This window comes from Mastigoproctus giganteus, chromosome 4, assembly GCF_048544385.1.
Source record: "Mastigoproctus giganteus isolate SK-2022 chromosome 4, ASM4854438v1, whole genome shotgun sequence".
Lineage (NCBI taxonomy): Eukaryota > Metazoa > Arthropoda > Arachnida > Uropygi > Thelyphonidae > Mastigoproctus > Mastigoproctus giganteus.
This window is the reverse complement of record NC_143578.1, coordinates 93,077,691-93,097,457: the sequence shown is the minus strand read 5'-3', so window position 1 is coordinate 93,097,457 and position 19,767 is coordinate 93,077,691. Positions and strand designations below refer to the sequence as shown.

At 36.5% G+C, this 19,767-nt stretch overlaps 1 protein-coding gene across 3 annotated transcripts in view; it reads right to left on the bottom strand.

Annotated features, from left to right (window-relative positions):
• LOC150086917 (VWFA and cache domain-containing protein 1) overlaps nucleotides 1-19,767 on the bottom strand; it is a 464,860-nt gene that overhangs the window by 362,088 nt on the left and 83,005 nt on the right. For all 3 annotated transcript variants that reach the window (XM_090372820.1, XM_090372822.1, XM_090372821.1), the window contains exon 5: nucleotides 4,013-4,151. In XM_090372820.1, coding sequence (XP_090228946.1) covers nucleotides 4,013-4,151 — 139 coding nt within the window. The remainder of the gene's footprint in view (nucleotides 1-4,012; nucleotides 4,152-19,767) is intronic.

Sequence of the window (19,767 nt, the reverse complement as noted above, 5' to 3'; positions counted from 1 at the left end):
TGAATAATAACCAGGTAATTTGTTTGTTGATTACTCCCATCCCTACTACCCCTAACCCAGTGGTGGGATTCAAATAATTTAACAACCGGTTCGCTGCCCTAATGACCATTCTAAGTATAAAAAAATTATATACCGAAAGGTAGTTTATTATTTCATGCAGTTAATACTTAAATAAGAACAATAAAAGAGGTCCACAAAACTAGATTATGTTATAAGAAAGAGTTTTAAAATATTAATGAAAAAAGGTATTAAATAATACCTGAAGAAAACAATAAAACTGTTATTTAAGATATTTCCATATTGCTTCTTGATTGGCGTCCTTACTTGCAATTTTCTTCGCTTTTATCCGAGCATCATCGGCTGAATGATTTATCCTTAACCATCTTTTCACTGGAGGAGTAGGATCCCATTCCTTTAGAGGTAGGCCAATTAGACTAATAGTCATTGTGTTTGGTATACTGTACATATTAGAAACAGTTAGGCGACTTCTCTTCTCTGAACATTATGTTCATCTTTGAAAAACCCCTTTCCGCTTCTGCTGAACTTACAGCAATTGTTCTGACAATATTTTTTTAGGTCTTTGAACACTTTCAGGAATTGCATAATTCTGGGAATTTTTTTAAAACGTTTTCCACGAAATCTCGATAATCATTAATATCAATTTGGTAATTAAAAATGTCATTAAATACGATCAATTGTTCTTTAGCTGCTTTCCATAGAACTAGTACTTCTTCAATATTCCAGTAACCGGGCTCCAAAAAATTGAGACACTGTAATTTATTCCTATCTTGAAATTGGCTACAACTTGCTTTTAAATGTGCACAATCCATTAGTCTTTTTTTTTTCAAATTCGTTACGATGTTTTCTAAAAGTCTTTCCCGAGGAAGCCCGACAAATCGATGATTTTCTACAAATTTTATATTTTTGAAGGTTTCTGAAGTAATTAATTCATCAACTTTTTTTTCGTATATACCCTTTTCCTTTCCAAGCATTTGAAATGCTTTAATACATCTTATCAAGAGTATTTCAGCCTTTATTATGTCTATATTTCTTACTTGCAGTGCATCTGAAAGAAAAGAAATTTTGTTTAAAATATCAATCATCAATGCCAAATCAGTTATAAAATATATATTTTCAAGACAGGAAGCCATACCTAAGTACTTTTTATTTGAATAAAAATAGTGATGTAGCGCTGGATAAGCGCGCCACATAGCTAGGGTTGACCTTAACTACAGGCAGCCCATCTTGGTCCCAAAATTCTTCCAATCTTTATAATTTCAATTCCAAGTTGTTCGGATATTTTGGAAAGTTCAATTTGTTTTTATTGGATTGATGAAAAATAGTATATATCTTATCAATAAATATTTTAAAATGATTTACTTGCTTTATTTCCTTTATAGAATCATCTAAAACAAGATGGAGGCGATGATTTAAACAGTGCCATATTATTATTATGTTTGGAAACTCTTTTGCAATCCTAGTACTCACTCCAGATTTTCTCCCAAGCATAACGCTGGCACCATCGGAGCAAAATCCTATTACATTTTTTTCTAGGTAGTTCTTAGTAAGCCCAACATTATTTAAACTTTCCATAACTGAAAAACATATTGTCTCTGCATCTTGTTTTTCCAATTCAACTAGTTCAACGAAAATTGTTGGTGATGTAACTGAATCCTCAACTTTTAAGAAAAGTATAATAACTGGTTTGCAGGATATCGTTGAAGCTTCGTCAATAATCAAACATATTTTCAGATTATTTTCAATAATTTTATTAAATATTTCTTTTTTAATTTCCTTCAATGAAATCAACTACTTTCACAGCAGTTTTACGAGAATGTAATCCTATTCCCATATCTAATCCATTTTTAATTTGCACTTCTATCTCATCTTCTATGTCTGAAAATGGTTTACATCTTTTTGCCAGGCTGTAAACTGTATTAAAATGGTTATATTGTTGCGCTATCCAGCATTCAGGAAGATTATTTTCAATTTTGGAGTTGTTATCGTTTTTTATTTCAATAATTGATGTGCTGCTTTCTTCAAGTTGGAGTGGTTGTGCTTGTGACTGTTTTGTACCATCCAAGGCCAATTCTGATACAACAAATTCTGATTTTGGTTTCTTATTGAAAAAAATCTGTCAAACTCTGTTGCCTTTTCATCCTTTTAAGGGCTACTGCAAAAAATTTTTAAAATGTTTTATTTTAATATATTATAGAGCAGGAGCGGATATGTGCCTATATATTTGAATATTTTTACTGGTTCTGTCCACGTGTGGTCATATCATAAACTTTTATAAACAAAGCACTGTGCTTATACCATTGATAAACATCAGTCAGAACATTCATTTTATCGATACTAAATGAAAATTTCTTGCTGAATTAATAACAACCGTTTTTAACAACCGGTTCGCCGAACTCAACAAAAAATTAGGTATCGGTTCTGCCGAACCAGTGTGAACCGGCTGAATCCCACCACTGCCCTAACCTCAATATACTTCTCTCAGCAATGGACTGCTCTTGGAGCCTTGCACTTGGAATAGGCAAGTTTGTTGCACTCTTGAGAATCCAGTTTGGTACTGTCAAGAGCAGATCTCGCCTGCACATTTTTCACATTTGGGGGTGGGGAGAGGCAAGTAAGAGTATAGGAAAATAAAACATCCGAAAATATCTTCATAATTACTTTGGATATAACATTTTCGCAAATGGGAATACATTAACCCCTTGCCAACCACAGGGAGATCCATTCCTGAAGAAGACCATGTTTGTCAAAACCTCAGTTAGCAAGCCCCATAAAAAACTGAAGGTTAGGAGAAACAATAAATATATCCATGAAATATATGGAAAAAAATAATAATAAAAACAGAGTAAACTTCATAATAATTTGAAATTAAAAACTGAACACAATTTTACCACTTGCATATTGCTGAACTACAACAGTTTGCCAGGAACTACTGCTATCTGTATGCAAACAAAAATTTAAAAAAAAAAAAAAAAAAAATATATATATAATAATAATTAAATAGTTAAGATTTTAATTAATATTTAATATTTTAATTTAATTAATTCCTAGTTAATAGACAAGAAATGGAAAATAGAAAATTAGACAGTCGACCCTCATCACAGGAAGTACCCCACAGAATTTTGCTATAATGGCACTACTGCTCCCTGTATTCAAGCAAAATACCATGGAAGAAATTCCAACAGATGAGTGCAGACACCTCATAAAATATAATGAAAAACTGCAAAATAGATAAGGGAACCACAGGAATGATAAAACCATGCCTGTTGTTCCCTTATCTTTTATTGTTACTTAATGATTAAAAAAAATTTCAGATTTTTAATCATTAAGTAAAGAATAACACAGGATCATTATTTTTGAGAGGCACCTGTAAGGTTCTGATTACCTTCAAGTTAATCCAAGGCATATTAAGAATTTTTAATATCTTGGATTAAGCAAATTAGTGAAGTTTAAATAATATTAGTGGAATTTAAATAATCTTTACTGAATTCTCAAAAAAAAAAAAAAAAAAAAAAAAATACTCCACGTATCAAAAAATAATACAATATTTGGGGGGAGTTAAAAAAAAAAAAAGAAAAAGAGTAATTTCCACTACATTTACTATGTTCATAATGTAAGCATGAATGTGAAAGAAAATAAAATTACAAACTAATTATATTTATTAACTGGATATTAATAAGTCTGCAATGTGGATAAGTTTCGAAAGCACTGAATCTGTATCACAAAAAAATTTCTTAATCTTGAGAATTACAAGAAAGAAAAGCACTATAATTATTTTAAATTTTATAGCATTAACCAGAAAATAAAAATTTATCAAAACTTTTATTAGAGAAATAACAGGTAAAAGTTAAAAATGTTATAGGCATAACATTTTTTCTTTCATCAGTCAAGAGCAGAATGTGAAATTTCTCATAAAAAGATAAATTTTTGCACCGCTATTTTTCTAATAACTAATATAAAATAGAGGGATGATTGGGGGGAGTGGATTACAAACCTATGCCTAGAGTCATCCATCTGTTCACAGCCAGCAGCAGAATCAACATTATATGCAGGATATTCTGAATGGATACCTGATGAAGAAATGAAGTACTGCCATTTAAGAGAAGGATGAACCTCAAGATTATGCTGGAATACTGAAAGGTGGGAAAAGAAAAAAAAATTAGGCATCAAACACAGATATGCAATTATTAATATTTTATTTCTGATTTTCAAATTAGGATTCACTTGACATGTTGGACAGGACAACTTGTGTAATCAGATTCACTTATGAAAAAAATATTACAAACACTAACCAAATCATTCATTTAGCATGTGCACTAAATATATGAGTTGATATTATCTACATTCAAATAAATAATACTATTTCTAAATAAAAAAAAAAATTGTGTACAGTAATACATTGTTTAGCAAGTTCTGGTTAGCAGCAATTTCTTGAAACTTCTGTTACAGAACAATATTCTTGAGATTTCCAATGTGATCATCAAAGGGCATATTAATATAAGATATCAACACCAGAGATAGTGAGACACTGCACTGTGTAAATTTTTTTATTTGAAGTTAAAACAACACAAACCACATATTCTGAACCCTATCTGGAACTTTCTTCAGTGACCTAAAAATTAGAATAAAATAAAACAAAAACAAAACAATTTAAAAAAATTTTATACAAACCATATGAATAACACAGCTATCAACTTTTGACTTTAAAAAAGATAGAGATCAAGCATTTGTAAGTGGGAGGAAAATGTGAGACTTATGAGCGAAAACCAGGAGGATTTTGTAAAGTTTACATTAAAACAAGAAATTAAATTTTACTGACAAACATACACATTTTATATTAAATATATATATATATATATAGGGCTATTTATCAGCACAAATAGCTGCCAAGTTTTGACTTTCAAAAAACTGTAGATCAAGCATTTGTAAGCAGGAGAAAACAGGAAGTTTTTTCAGCAATAACAGGAGATTTTTGTCAAGTCCGCACTGCACTAAAAATTAAATTTCACAGGAAAAATACACATTTCATATAAAATTATACAGCCATAGATATGTTTACCAGCACAATTTACTTTTAAACATTAGGTTACCTAAAATTTTTCCATATGTGGATATTGTGGTTTGGATATTCCATTTAATATCAAAGTTCAGAATGCTTCAAGAAAAATACTGTTGCAGAGTTTTCTCTTTTCAAAAATGTTGAATCAAAGTATAATTCCTAACAATGGTCCTGCTGTCTAGACTTGGTAGTGAGGATAATTTTCAAAGCTTCACCAGAAATATCACAATTTAGCACTACATGAGGAATTTTTAAAATACCAGGAATGACTTGGGATAATTTGTTATATTTTGTGCATCCTTGTACACTTGTCAGTTCCCTAACCAAGGACCACTGTACATCAATTTTTCTTCTTTCATAATAGTATCTTGTAGGTACTTGCACCGACAGAACTGATGTACAAAATACCTATTGCTTCATTTTTAACAACAGCATGAGGTAATGAACACTGTCCACAAAAAATTTCAAATCTGAAAATTATATGCTGCCAATGCTACCTCAGCATCTACAAGAAACATCATTTTTCAATGGAAATTGTGTACCGTGTGGTCACATGCAGCAATAAGTACTTCCTCATTGAACAAAAGAGCAGAATCTTCACTAATTTTATACTCTCCACAATCTTAGCAGTGGAAATAACTATGACTAAGTCAGAATCATCCTTCTGCTTCAGTCTGCTGTGGTAATCAATTTCCAAAATGGAAGTAGAAAATTTAAAAACTGTTGGTATAATAAACTTGTACATATTATTCTTCAGTATATCCAGGAGTAATTACTTCTGTACATGGAAATGAGTTATGTTGACAGGATGTATGTTGGATTGAACAGCTACATTCATATTTTCAAACATTGGAATAACATTTAAAATAAATGAGCAAACTGCTTTATTAAAGCCAGAAGAAAGGAACACAGACTTTCTGCACGAGTGAAGATAGCATTCCTGGTATTATCAGCTTGCTTAGCTTCTTTAAGATTGCTTTCATCAGAAGTTTGCAATTCAGTTATTTTTTATGGGAGTGCATTAATTTGTCTTCTTTAAAAAAATCTTGGATCATGAACTGGATTTGGACATGAGCAGCAGAACTCACTAATGATTGTCTGCTGTACTTTACAACTTGGTAACTCTAAAAAGTGCTCGTATGGCTTCTCTCACCGCTTCTAATCTGTTCTTTATACAGACTTATCAAAGGTTGCCACTGTTCTTTGAGTCTAGTTACAAATTTAACCAAAGGCAGCCAATCTACTTCAATTTTTTTTTTTTTTTTTAACTTCAGCGTCATACATCAATTAAAAGTTGCTTAAATCTATCTTTCTGGAGATTAATATTGTATATATCCAGTAATATATTTAATAAAAAAAAATGTAGCTTTCAGGGCAAAATGACCCCTTCAACAGCAATATACAGATTCTGTTAGAATCTGTATCCTTAAACAACTGAATCCAGTACAACAGAGTCCATTTGTATTTATCTACTTTCTGTTTTGTACTTTTTTCTAAATAGTAGTAAATATTCAAATATTCAAGGCGCCTCCATAGCCAAGTGGGCAGGAGCAGTAGTGCATAGCACACGCTTCTTGATTAGACCGGGGTCTGAGCCCGTGACCACCAAATACGGAGGATGCGGAAGGTCAGGGAATGACCACCGCATATCCCCAGCCCAGATAAAGGGTGAGGATTGGCGTCAGGAAGGGGGGGGGCATAAAAATTGCATGCCAAAACAATAAAAAAAAAAAAAAAAACGCTGACCCCATATAATAATGGGAAAAGGCGAGGACAAAAAAAAAAAAAAAAATTCAAATATTCATTCACTTTATATTCAAATATTCATTCACTTTTTAACAACTAAGGAAATATAATGGATACATTTTTTCATGATAAAATTTTAATATTGCGAATAAAAAATAACACGAAATATTTCCCATATCACAAATAACAAAAATTATTACAAAACATTCTATAATATTAAAACAAACCCTTCTAGAAAAGGTACACAAAAATCAGTTACATAAAAAAAATTATTATACAAATATTCAAGAAAAATTTATTCTATAAATTGCCATATAGAATTTACTTCTTTATTAATATTTGTTGTCAATCTTCTGCTTTGCTCAATAGCTGAGCGATGATTTTACATAACGATCCAGATCAAACTGAAGCAATGATTTTCCATTTAGATGTATGGTCTTCATAATCTGCAACGTGTTCATTTGTCATAATATTATTCATTACGCTGAAAGCTCGCTCAGCTTTAGCACTGCTAATCGCAATGGTTTCAAAGATATTTCCAGCTTTCTTAATTGAACAGGGAATTTCACTCGATTTTAAAAATAAACTGTCTTCGACAAAATCTCTAAAATCAATCATTTTTATTTCATATTTTATCAGAAAACTTAAATTTTTTATTCATTTTTCAACGTCTTGCCACGGAGACGAAAGTTCTTTCATATTCCCCGATTCCAGGTAGCATATGTTTAAAATTCCTGTTGCAATAATAACTTAACTTTAATAATGTGTCACGAGGTAATTTTTTAAATGTGTTCCTACTTATGATTCCTTCAAATTCTTTCAACTTCAAACATGCTCTCAATTTTAGCTTCATAATTTCCTTCAGAATTTTTCAAATTAGTGATAGCATTGATAGTTAGAATAATTAATTTATCTGCTTTTACTGTAGTGATACTGCGACTTTGTAAAGCTTCTGAAAGGTAAGAGAGCTCCTGCAGGATGTCGAACATTAGGGCTAATTCGTTAAGAAATTCCAGATTGAAAAGTTGGTTTAATAATCCAGAATATTTAACTTTCTGATTCAAAATGTTTGTACAAAGCGGAATAATCCCTCCAACCCTCAATTTCTGTCTGCAAGCTACAAGTTGCCCATCGTGGCCCAAACGAATCCCAAAAAAAATATCCCCAGTAAAAATGTTCCATTTTCTTGTTATTATTATAATAAGGTTATTTAAGTAGGTAAAACTCCAGTTTACTGATTAACAGGTGTCACTCACTGCTTTCCCACTCATTGTCCTCCTACGTTGATATGCCTAGGGTGTTTTCCCCTAGGCATAACAAACTCATTTACCGATTTTAAAACAGCTGGATAGGGGGAAAAACACCCTACCTCAACTAAGACCCCCACTCAACGACACAAATCAATCAGAAAGAAAACGCCTTCACCAAATCACAAAATTCGACCGTACGATCAATCCGTATTACGACAACACACACTGCACGGAGACAAGTGTTACCCAAATAATGGAGTTTTGCCTTTAAGTATTATTATTAAGATTATTTAAGTATATTAAGATTATCATAATACTTAAATGTTTGATTATAATTTGTATGATTTTTTGCAAATTTTAATATAATAAAGTGTGATTACTGTCAGTAATGTGGTGCTTGTGAAATAATTATATACAGTCTGCAGAATTTAAGTGAAGAGAACCGGCATCTTTGCATACAGAACAATGACATGAAACAAGAAATAGGTCTCCTAACCAATCAAGTGCATCAACTAGCAACTTTATTTATGCCAAATGAAAACAGTATTCCCATGAAGTACTAAAGTACTACATGTAAAGTACTACATATGGGAAACAGTAACCCCAGAGCAACGTATCAACTCTGCGGTACTACACTGACAGTGGTGGAGAATGAAAAGGACCTGGGGGTAATTGTGCAGGCAGATATGAAGTTCTCTGAGCAGTGCAGATGAGTTGCAAGAGTAGCTCATGGTGTCTTGTCAATGATATACAGGAATTTTTCTAGCAGGGATAAGGAGGTGATTATTCCCTTGTATAAGGCAATGGTTAGGCCACATCTTGAGTACTGTATACAGGTCTGGAGGCCTCATTTCAAGAAGGATGTAGAGCTGCTGGAACGGATACAGAGAAGGGCAACAAGATTAGTGAATGGAACAAAGGGTTGCTCTTATGAAGAAAGGCTTAAGTTTTGCAAATTACAGAGTCTGGAGACTAGGCACCGGCGAGGTGATCTGATAGAGGTGTATAAGGCTTTGAATGGTTTGAGCATGCTCAATGCCAATGGGATTCTGATTCTTCATCTTGCTCAGAATAATCACCTCAGAGGGCATAAATTCAAATTGAGGAAGGACGGATGTCGGATATATGTGCGGAAATTTGCCTTTGGCCAGCGGGTGGTTGGTTGGTGGAACCGACTTCCATCACTTGTTGTTGAAGTTGATAGCCTAAACAAATTTAAAGCTCAACTAGACAGGTATTTCAAATGAACGGAGGGGTGAAATGGGAGTCGTGTGTGTTTTTTTTTTTTTTTTTTGGCTGATGCTGAATAAGCTTGCTTTCTTGCATCATATGCCTCTACTAATGCTAATGCACGCCGCACTCAATGTGGCTCAGGGAACCTTGGAAATCAAGCCACAATAAATAGAATTGATACATGATTCCAACGTTCAAAGGAATTATATTCCCTAAATTATGTATGATGAAATGGCACATATGCCTATCACCCTTAGTACAATCCGAGATAAGAATCAGCACAATGGCAGAGATGCAGGTCTCAATGATGGTAACTCTCCTCTCTAAAACCTTTGATATTCTCTGCATCGCAAAAACGTGGCTTGGGAATGGTCAAGACTCCCTTGCCTGTGCTTCTCAGGCCGGGTACCACATGCTCTGTTCCTCTAGAGAGGATTATAGGATGGGGGGAGTCGCAACACTCTATAATGCTGTACCACTATCTTTTCATTGGCACATTCTGTGGTAACCCAATCCCTTGCATTTGAAGCTGCTATGGTGTCCCTCAAGCTCAACACCAACTTGACAGACATAGCAACATTATATATTCCACCAGGCCCAAACATTGACATTATTGAAGATGTGATCCACTGGCTGGTAAATAACCTCCACGCCTCTGCTAAGCACATTATTTGTGGAGATTTCAATCTTCCACCTGTTCTCACACATCTTAGTAGGAAACTCATTTAACAGCATGGATTCATTGGGTACTTAACTGCCACCCAACGAGAGGATCTGATATTCTCTTCAGCACCATGCGACCTCGAAGACAGCCCTCACAATCTATTTCAATCTGATCACAAACCAATTGCCATACCCCTGCACTTAGCTGCACCTAACTTGGATATCCAAGGCCCAAAAAAGAAAAAAAGACATCACAGCACCCAAATTCACTGATCCACCACGATATCTCAAAGCAGCAACCTCGATACCGTGGGAGACGCTCAATAATGTGATCTCGAGCTAGCTGTGGACCAGATAGATTCGAACCATTGCAAGTTATGGTTCTGCAAAGACTGTCTGCATCACTTCCCGTTCGAGAGCTTGGTGGACACCAGTATTGATCAACAGCTTTAAAGAAAAACAAAATCTGCATAAGAGATGGAAAGTCAGGTGCTATACAAGGTCGTATTGCCTTCTCCAGAGAATGGGCAGTGTTCAATCGCCAGGAATCATTTGCAATTAAAAAGAATTTAAATGAAACCCTATGAAAAGGCAAATCGTTTTATGACTCTCGGCACACAGGAACTCCTAAAACACTGGACCTTGAACTGTGGATGGACCACATTGCAAGGTTTTCAAACACCGTGCCCCCGATGTACCTAGGCAACTTACCCATCAACAAAGTTCCTACTGATATGTTTACCACCGTTCGAATCACCAGGAAGCAGCTTATAACTGCTATAAATGGATTGCCGCCCACTGCAACTGCAGGCCCCGATCTTGTGCCACAATTCATAATCAAATGTCTTAGCACGTTTATCATCGATCCTCTACTATTAATTTTTAACTGTGTCTTAACACAGCCCTACTTTCTCCCTCTCTGGAACAGTTATGCTATAAGACCACACCCTACATGCCAATCTGCAACCCTCATAGTTCGGGCCAATCTCTCATTCTTCCAGCCTCTTGAACCTCATGGAGAAGACATTACTTTCAACCATCACCAATCAAATTAGGCCTCACAAACCTCCACAGATTCACTATGCCATTCCAGGAAGATCCACAGTCACCAATTTAACATCCATAACCAACACCATTCTCAGTGCACTAGAAGCTAAAGCAGAGCTTGCCGTCACGTACATCGACCTGGAAGCTGCCTTCGACTCCATCAGTATCCCCTCGTTTATTCACCTCCCAGAAAATTACTTCTACATAAAAGGTGACATGTTGTGGTTTATCACAACCCTACTCTCTGACAGAACCATTCTTCTTAAAGCAGATCAACACACAATCTGGAGAAAGATCACTGCGGGAGTTCCCCAAGGCAGAGTCCTCTCCGGAGCTTTATTCACTATAGTTATTACTCCATTTGTGCAGAGAGAAGACATACTCTATGCCAATGATATTAAGATGATATATACTCGGATTAACACCGGCGAACATCTCTCAAACACCAATAAAAAGATCAATGAAAAATTACACGACTTATGATCCTATCTCAATCAATTTGGCCTCCTGATTAACCCTGTCAAATCAGCCCAAGTTTTCTTTTCTCCAAAGCACTAACCAACTGAAATCCAAGCTTCTCTAGACGGCATTCCCTTCCCAGTGGTCAAGATGCATACGGACTTGGGAGTCATCTTCGACTATAAACTGAGCTTCAACCCTCACATTGGCAAGCTCATAGCAAAATCCTTCAAGTGCACTGGACCACAAAACAACAACTGCTCCACACGAGGGATCTGGATGTGACTCGTCGGTACGTATACACCTCAGTATACTCCATCATATTATATGACTTGGAAATTTGGGGGTCCGCAGGCCCTACCAGTACTGGCTCCTTTGCTGGATCACACATAAACATCAACATCTACCCCAGCAAAGGACAATTGCGATGGCGATCTCACTAAATTTTGCTCAACTTCCAGATCTTGTATTGGAAAAGCTTCTTGTTCTATATATATATATATATATATATATATATATATATTATTTTAGCATTAAAAAATTAATATTTCCTTTTGTTTTCTCATACTGCTGTCTGCAAGCTACAAACTGCCCATCGTGGTCCAAACAGACAACCGATCTTTATACAGTAGTTTCCACATCAAATTCTTTAGCAATAATCCTTAATTCGGACTGGCTTTTTGGAGATTGGTGATATAATGCATACAGTTGTTTTTTTTATTTAAATTATTGTCTGTATGCCATTATATCAAAAGATGATAATAAAAGTTAAGAAAAGTTAGCGAGGTTAGCCTGTGCGGACGAAGCTCCTTGAAGCTCTTGGAACAGAGAAGTTTTTCCTGATTTATTTTCTGATTTATTAGCTTAAATTGTCATATTAACTTATTTTCTAGAGTAGCTTTATATTCCTAGTTACGATACTTAGTTTAAAGTTTAACTTAGACAGAGATTTTGTAGGTATTACTTGGTATCGGTAACGGTATCAAATCCACGTGTTACAAATTGAACGAGAGGTCTTTTTTTTTAACCATATTTAGTCGATTTATTAACCAATTGTTATATCAAATTATCTTCTATAAGTAGATTATAGACCTAGTCAGGATCCTTAGTTTATTCTAAATTGAGATAGCGAGATTTGGAAGCTAATCAATACTTACGAGTCCGTAGAAGTACCGTTCGAGAATTCCCGCCATTTTTACACGATAGCATAAGCTTAGTGTAGTATAGTGCATAATATAATATTGTCAATTAATCAGTAAATCTATTAATCTTGATAAACTTTATTGTCAATTAAATTGTATTTTTAACTCTATATATATATAACGACTTAATCGTAACAAATAATTAATACATAACTATAGTGGTACACGTGATACGGAAGTTGTATAAAGGGAACTCGTAGAAAACACTAGATACCGAAAAAAAAAAAATAACATAACTGTTTCGGGATATAATTTAAGGATTTAATTTTTGTTTTGAAATTTTATTGAATTAAATCGGAATCATGACTCTGACCAGAGCAGCAAAGCAAAAGGCTCAAGCTAATGGGAGTGCTGTGGTTCAGGGGAGAACTGAGGGGGGGCAGTTGCCCTCTGAATCACAGTCTTTTAAAATGCACTGTTTACTTGATGTTTGCGGAGCAGTCGGGTACGGGACATGATACTGCCAAGGGGGATGTCTTTGTGTGTGCACGATGTAAGGAGTGCAAGGAAATCAGGCGACAACTCAGCGTTGTTATGGGCCTTTATGAGAGCTTAAAGGACAGGGTGGATGCCCTCGAAGGAAATAAATTGAGGGGCCCATCAAGCTCTCAGCTGCCCACATCAACGCCAGAGCTTGCACTTGGTCATCAGGCAACACAGAGGCAGCCCCCTAGGCAGAATGTGCTGGTCCCACAGGAACTATTAGTTGTTGGTGACTCTATTGTCAGGGAAACAAGGAACATGCTTTGTAAAAAGGATAGGTGGAATAGGACCAGGGTATGTCTGCCAGGGGCAAAGGTTGATGACGTTGTAGAGCGGATATCATCTTTTAAGGGCACAAAAGGTGATATAGTTGTACACGTTGGCACTAATGACATTAAGAGTAGGAGACCGGCGGAATTACTTAGCAAGTACAGGTCACTGTTGAAAAAAAGCCGTGAATTAGGGTTGAATTTGAAAGTGTCTGCAATTCTGCCCAGACATGACAGGAGGGAGTATATGAGGAGAGCCTTGTCGATCAATTCGGCCCTGGAAAGATTGTGCAAGGCTCAAGGGGTAGAATTTTTTTCAGCCTGGACTGTACTTGTTAACAGGAGAGATTGCTTCTACAGGGATGGGATACACTTAAATAGAAAGGGTGCAAGAATTTTTGCTGATGCTGTCGAGGCAGTGTTAGGTGGGTCAGAAAACTGCTAGTTGGGGGGATACAAGGACTAATAGATTAACAGTAGCCACTGGCAGAGGTGGAAGTGTTCTTGCACTGCTTCTATTGAAATGAGCAGAAGCCTGAAAAACAAGATGCAGGATATTTCAGAAACTGCTGGGAGTCACTGCGGTACAAGTAAACACATGGGTTGTGTTAGGGTAGCTAAGAATAGAAACAGGTGCATGTATACCTGCGTGTACACCAATGCTAGGAGTTTGGTAAATAAATTTGATGAATTTGAGGTATTGCTCAAAACATCAAAGGCAGATATTGTTGGGATATCAGAGACGTGGTGTCACACAGATATAAGTAATGCGGCCCCGAGTGCCAAGCGATAGTGTCCAAGCGATTTTCCAAAGCGATATATAGTGCTCTTTCCCAGTGATTTTGTTATTTTTTCTTGCCAGTGCTTTTCTCATACTCATTTCTTTGTAAGTGGTTCTGTACTTAACAGATCCTAAGTAAGAACCCAGAAAGGAAAATTACCTTTCTTTTCCTAGTATATTTATTAATTTTTTGCACTAACAAACTAACCTCTCCAACCGCTTGGCCACTAGGTGGCACCGCTCCTGCCTCCACGTGGCGGGGCCAGAAATCTGGGAGGAAAAGCGCTCACTCCCAGGGCTAAAAGGAGCAACAATGGACTGTGATACATGTCCACCACTAGAGCCGACAGGCTCTCAACATACTGAGACTCGAAGAATGGAAGACGATCCCAATCTGGCAAAAAGAATGAAAAAGGATAGTAACAAATCAGAACCACCAGCATTTCTGATTATACATTCCTTATCGACTCAGCCGCTAAGCAGACTCTCTCCCTTTGTCATCCAGAGATGTCTCGAGAATGCAGCAGGTACACCGAAAATGGTGAAAAGGCTGCAATCAGGAGATCTTTTAATTGAGACCACTCAAGCAAGGCATTCAGAATTTTTACTAAAAATGTCATCTATAAGCGGAATACCAATCAAAGTCTCACCACATAACACCTTGAACTCCTCAAAAGGAGTAATAAGTGAGTGGGATTTGTTGAACGTAACCGAAGAGGAGATAGTCATGGAATTACTGGAACAGAAAGTAACTCAAGCAAGAAGAATTATGATAAAGAAGGATGACCAACTTATTCCCACACGTAATATTATACTGACCTTTAGTACACCGAATTTGCCGACCTCAGTTAAAGCAGGCTACCTAAACTGCCGTATACGCCCATACATTCCAAACCCTCTAAGATGTTTCAAGTGCCAAAAGTTTGGTCATTCCCAGACAACATGCAGAGGCGAAACTACTTGTCCTAACTGCGGATCAAAAAACCATTCACAAACAGAGTGTACTGCAAAGGCTCCGGAATGTCCAAATTGCAAGAATGACCATCCAGCATACTCAAAATCATGCGAACTCTGGAAAATTGAAAAAAGAATACAAAAGTACAAGATCGAAAATAAGGTCACATATCAAGAAGCAAGAAAGCAAATAAAGTCAACTATCGCAAAAACCACGTATGCTTCCGTTACACTAAAGTGCCAAGCTGTTTCAACCCAAACTGAGGTATCAATTCCGCCCAATACATCCATTGCAGAATGGGCACGATCTGTGCTATCAACATCTGAACCAACCACCAAACCCGTTCTAATTGATGAAGTAAGTAATACCCCTATCACAGTTCCGCCTAAAATAAAATCATGTGATAAAATATCTAATAAATCTCGAAGGCAACAAGCCACTGAATTACAAAAGACAAACTCAAATAGAATGGACTCTGAAAATATAGCTACGCACGATGAAACAGTCCTTGATCTTCATGCAGAAGATGATATGGAGACTGGATTTTCATCAGGTCAAACTGATGATGTAGAAGAGAGTACAGATACCGGACGTCCCAATTTTCCCAGAAAAGATAAAATGAAATATGACCGTCAAAAGCAAACCACTCACAAGAAACAGACAGACTCGCCTTCCCTCCTCAAACCCCGATAATGCAGAACATTGTTCAATGGAATTGTAGAGGTTTACGCAGCAATACCGATGACATCTATGATTTAATCTCCCGATATGGTCCAATAGCCGTTTGTATACAAGAGACTAATCTAACTCCACAAGTAACTCCATCAATCAGAAATTTTACATTTTACAGAAAAGATAGAAACTCCTCACTATCTGCACGTGGAGGCGTCGCCATTCTAGTTGACTGTAAAATACCTTCTAGAAACATACCGCTTCAAACCCACTTAGAAGCTATTGCTGTACGTGTATCAGTTGGACAAATTCTAACTCTTGTATCCCTATACCTTCCACCTAACAAGATGTGCACATTTAAAGAACTAGAAGACCTTATAAGACAAATACCACCACCTTTTTGTATCCTTGGTGATTTCAATGCTCATCATCCATTGTGGGGATCAGACCACATGGACAATAGAGGACACTTGATCGAGACGATACTGGACCAACTAAATCTAACATTACTGAACACTGGTGAAAATACTTATACTCATCTTCCCTCTGGATCTATGTCAGCAATTGATTTAACTCTCTGTTCCCCCATATTATATCCCAGTATAGAATGGACAGTATTAAACGACCCACATAATAGTGACCACTTTCCAATCATATGCAGAATCCAAACGCTTCAAACATCATACCCTGATAACCGCTCAAAATGGAAATTCTCCAGAGCAGATTGGGAAAAGTTTTCAAACCGTCTCTCTTTTGATAACCAATTGATCAGACTACAACCCATTGATGATGTCACAGAGCATATTACCAGGCAAATACTGACCATTGCCTCTGAAGCAATACCTCAAGCTTCCACATGTAAACACAAAAACCTTAAACACTGGTGGAATGAAGCTTGTACCAATGCCAAAAAGGAAAAAAATAAAGCTTGGAACCTGTTCCGGAAGTTCCCAACTACCAGCAACCTAATTCAATATAAAAGGCTAAAGTCAAAAGCTAGACAAATTAGAAAAAAAGCCAAAAAGGAATCATGGATACAGTTTGCCTCCACTATCACAAAGGATACTAACAGTCGTCTAATCTGGAAAAAGATTCGGCAATTAAATGGGAAATATCTACCTCTTCCTTCTCCCATCTTAATCAAAAATGGACAGGAATTTTCTTCTGAAGAAGAAATAGCTAACGCCCTTGCAGAGAATTTCTACCAAACATCTGCCACGTCAGCATATGACAACTCCTTTCTGAAAATCAAAGCTTCGGCGGAAAGGTACAAAATAAAATTCCATACTACCCAATATATTGCCTATAATCAACCATTTAACCTATTTGAACTGCAAACAGCATTAAATAGATCACCCAACAGTGCAGCTGGACCTGATGGTATATATTATGTAATGCTGAAACATATAAACAGTACAGCCTTGAATTTACTATTAATGTTCTATAATCGGATTTTTCTTGAAGGTACATATCCATCTTCCTGGCATCATTCCATCATTTTAGCCTTTCCTAAACCAGGAAAAGATCACTCACTTCCAGAAAATTACCGACCTATTTCTCTAACCAGCTGCCTAAGTAAAATCCTAGAAAGAATGATACACAGAAGGCTTACCTGGGTTCTTGAAACTAAAGCACTGATGAACAACAATCAGTTTGGTTTCCGACAAAACAGAGCCACTTTGGATCTAATGGTGAAAGCCGAGACTAACATCCGTAATGCTTACGTCAAAAATGAACATCTTGTAATGGTAAGTCTCGATATAGAAAAGGCTTTCGACACTACCTGGAGGTATGGCATATTGAGAGAACTTCATTCCATAGGATTGCGAGGGCACTTACCAGAATTCATTAGAAATTTTCTTCAACACAGAACCTTTCAGGTCCGCTATCAATCTGTACTTTCTCGGTCCTACACTCAGGAGGAGGGTGTCCCGCAGGGATCAGTACTGAGCTCTACCCTCTTCTCACTCAGACTGAACACCATAACACACAACATCCCAAATACTGTAGAACTATATATGTATGCTGATGATCTAACTATATCTTGCCGTTCACAAAATATTCATACCATTGAAAGACAGCTGCAACTCTCCATAAATAAGTTGGAGGCATGGACAATGCAGAATGGATATCGATTATCAGATCAAAAAACTATTGCAGTTCACTTTTGCAAAAAACGTAAACTACACCCGGAACCGGAACTCAGATTAAAAAACCATTTGATCCCTCTCACCAGTAATCTTCGTTTCTTAGGCTTAATATTGGACAACAAACTGAACTTCATTCCACATATCACATACCTCCGAACTGTTTGTCTAAAGAAACTTAATATACTTAGGTCCATTTCTGCTATGACATGGGGAGCAGATAGATACACTCTGTTACATTTGTATCGTGCTATTATCAGATCTCGTTTAGACTACAGTGCTATCATATACGATTCAGCTAGGAAAAGTGCATTAATCAGACTTAATACCATCCAACACAGTGCCCTTCGCACTGCCCTTGGCGCATTTAGAACATCCCCTGTTCAGAGTCTGTATGTAGAGGCACACGAACCTCCACTTCACCTTCGAAGGAAAATGTTACTTCTAAATTATGCAGCTAAAATTCAAAGCCTTCCAGACCATCCCGTTCAACCGTTGCTTTCCAATCCTGAGTGGACAGCTTTCTATAACAGTAAACCAACTGAAAATAGACCAACTGGTATTAGATTAAAAGATTTGATTCACACCTGGAATATTGATTTTGATAACATACTTCAAGAGAGCGATATTCCTGACCCACCCTGGTCTGTAAATCTCGCTCACTGTGATACCCACTTTCAGCAGTGTGGAAAAAACTCCCTGGCAGATGAAAATATCAAACAACTACATAAAGAACATGCCCTCAACAATATAAAAAGCTACCAAATATATACAGATGGCTCAAAAACAGGTTCTGCCGTTGGTGCCGCAGCTGTCTTTCCGTCCTTTACAGTCTCCATATCACTACCAGTTGAATGCAGCAGTTATACTGCTGAGTTATATGCAATCAAACTAGCCTTACAGAATATTAGCCATCTCCACAATGCTAGCAGTATAATATACACTGATTCATTGAGTGCAGTGTCTGCTTTGGGCAATCAATTTTCAACATCACAACCAATCAAAAAACAAATCTTTTGCTGTTTAAACCATCTACGGAGTAGGAATCATTCAGTGAAATTCTGCTGGATCCCAGGGCATTCTGGTATCTTAGGCAATGAGAGAGCAGATCAGGCAGCCAAAAAACCAAGCAGTACAACACCAGCAAATTACCAAGTACCATATAGAGATTATTTGAAGCATATTAAAAAAGTCTGCATGTTTCAGTGGACAGAAATATGGAAGGCACAAAGTAATAACAAGTTGCTCCAAATCAAAGATGAACCAGCCTTATGGATTTCCAGCTTCAGACAAAATAGACAGGAAGAAGTTATACTAGCAAGACTAAGAATTGGACATACGCACCTAACCCATATGTTTCTACTCATGGAGGATGACCCACCTCGATGCACACATTGTACACTACCGCTTTCAGTCAGGCATATACTTTTAGATTGTCCTCACTATTCCCATTTCAGAAGTACTTTCCACGCTCAATCACAACTGCAAGAACCACTATCCCTTAACCACATGATTGGCAATAGTGCTAACCTAGCTACACTCTATACCTTTCTGAAGCAAATACATATATATGAATTCCTCTGATGCAAAAATGGAACACATCATATTACTTTAGGATAATAATATAGGACCTGGCACATTTTGGCCTTAGCTGCCCTTGTGCCCTTAAATACCAATACCAATACCAATAAGTAATGCGGAACTGGAATTTGGGGAATACAGTGTGTATAGAAAGGATAGACAGGACAGGAGGGGAGGAGGGGTTATGCTATTAGTTAAGAAA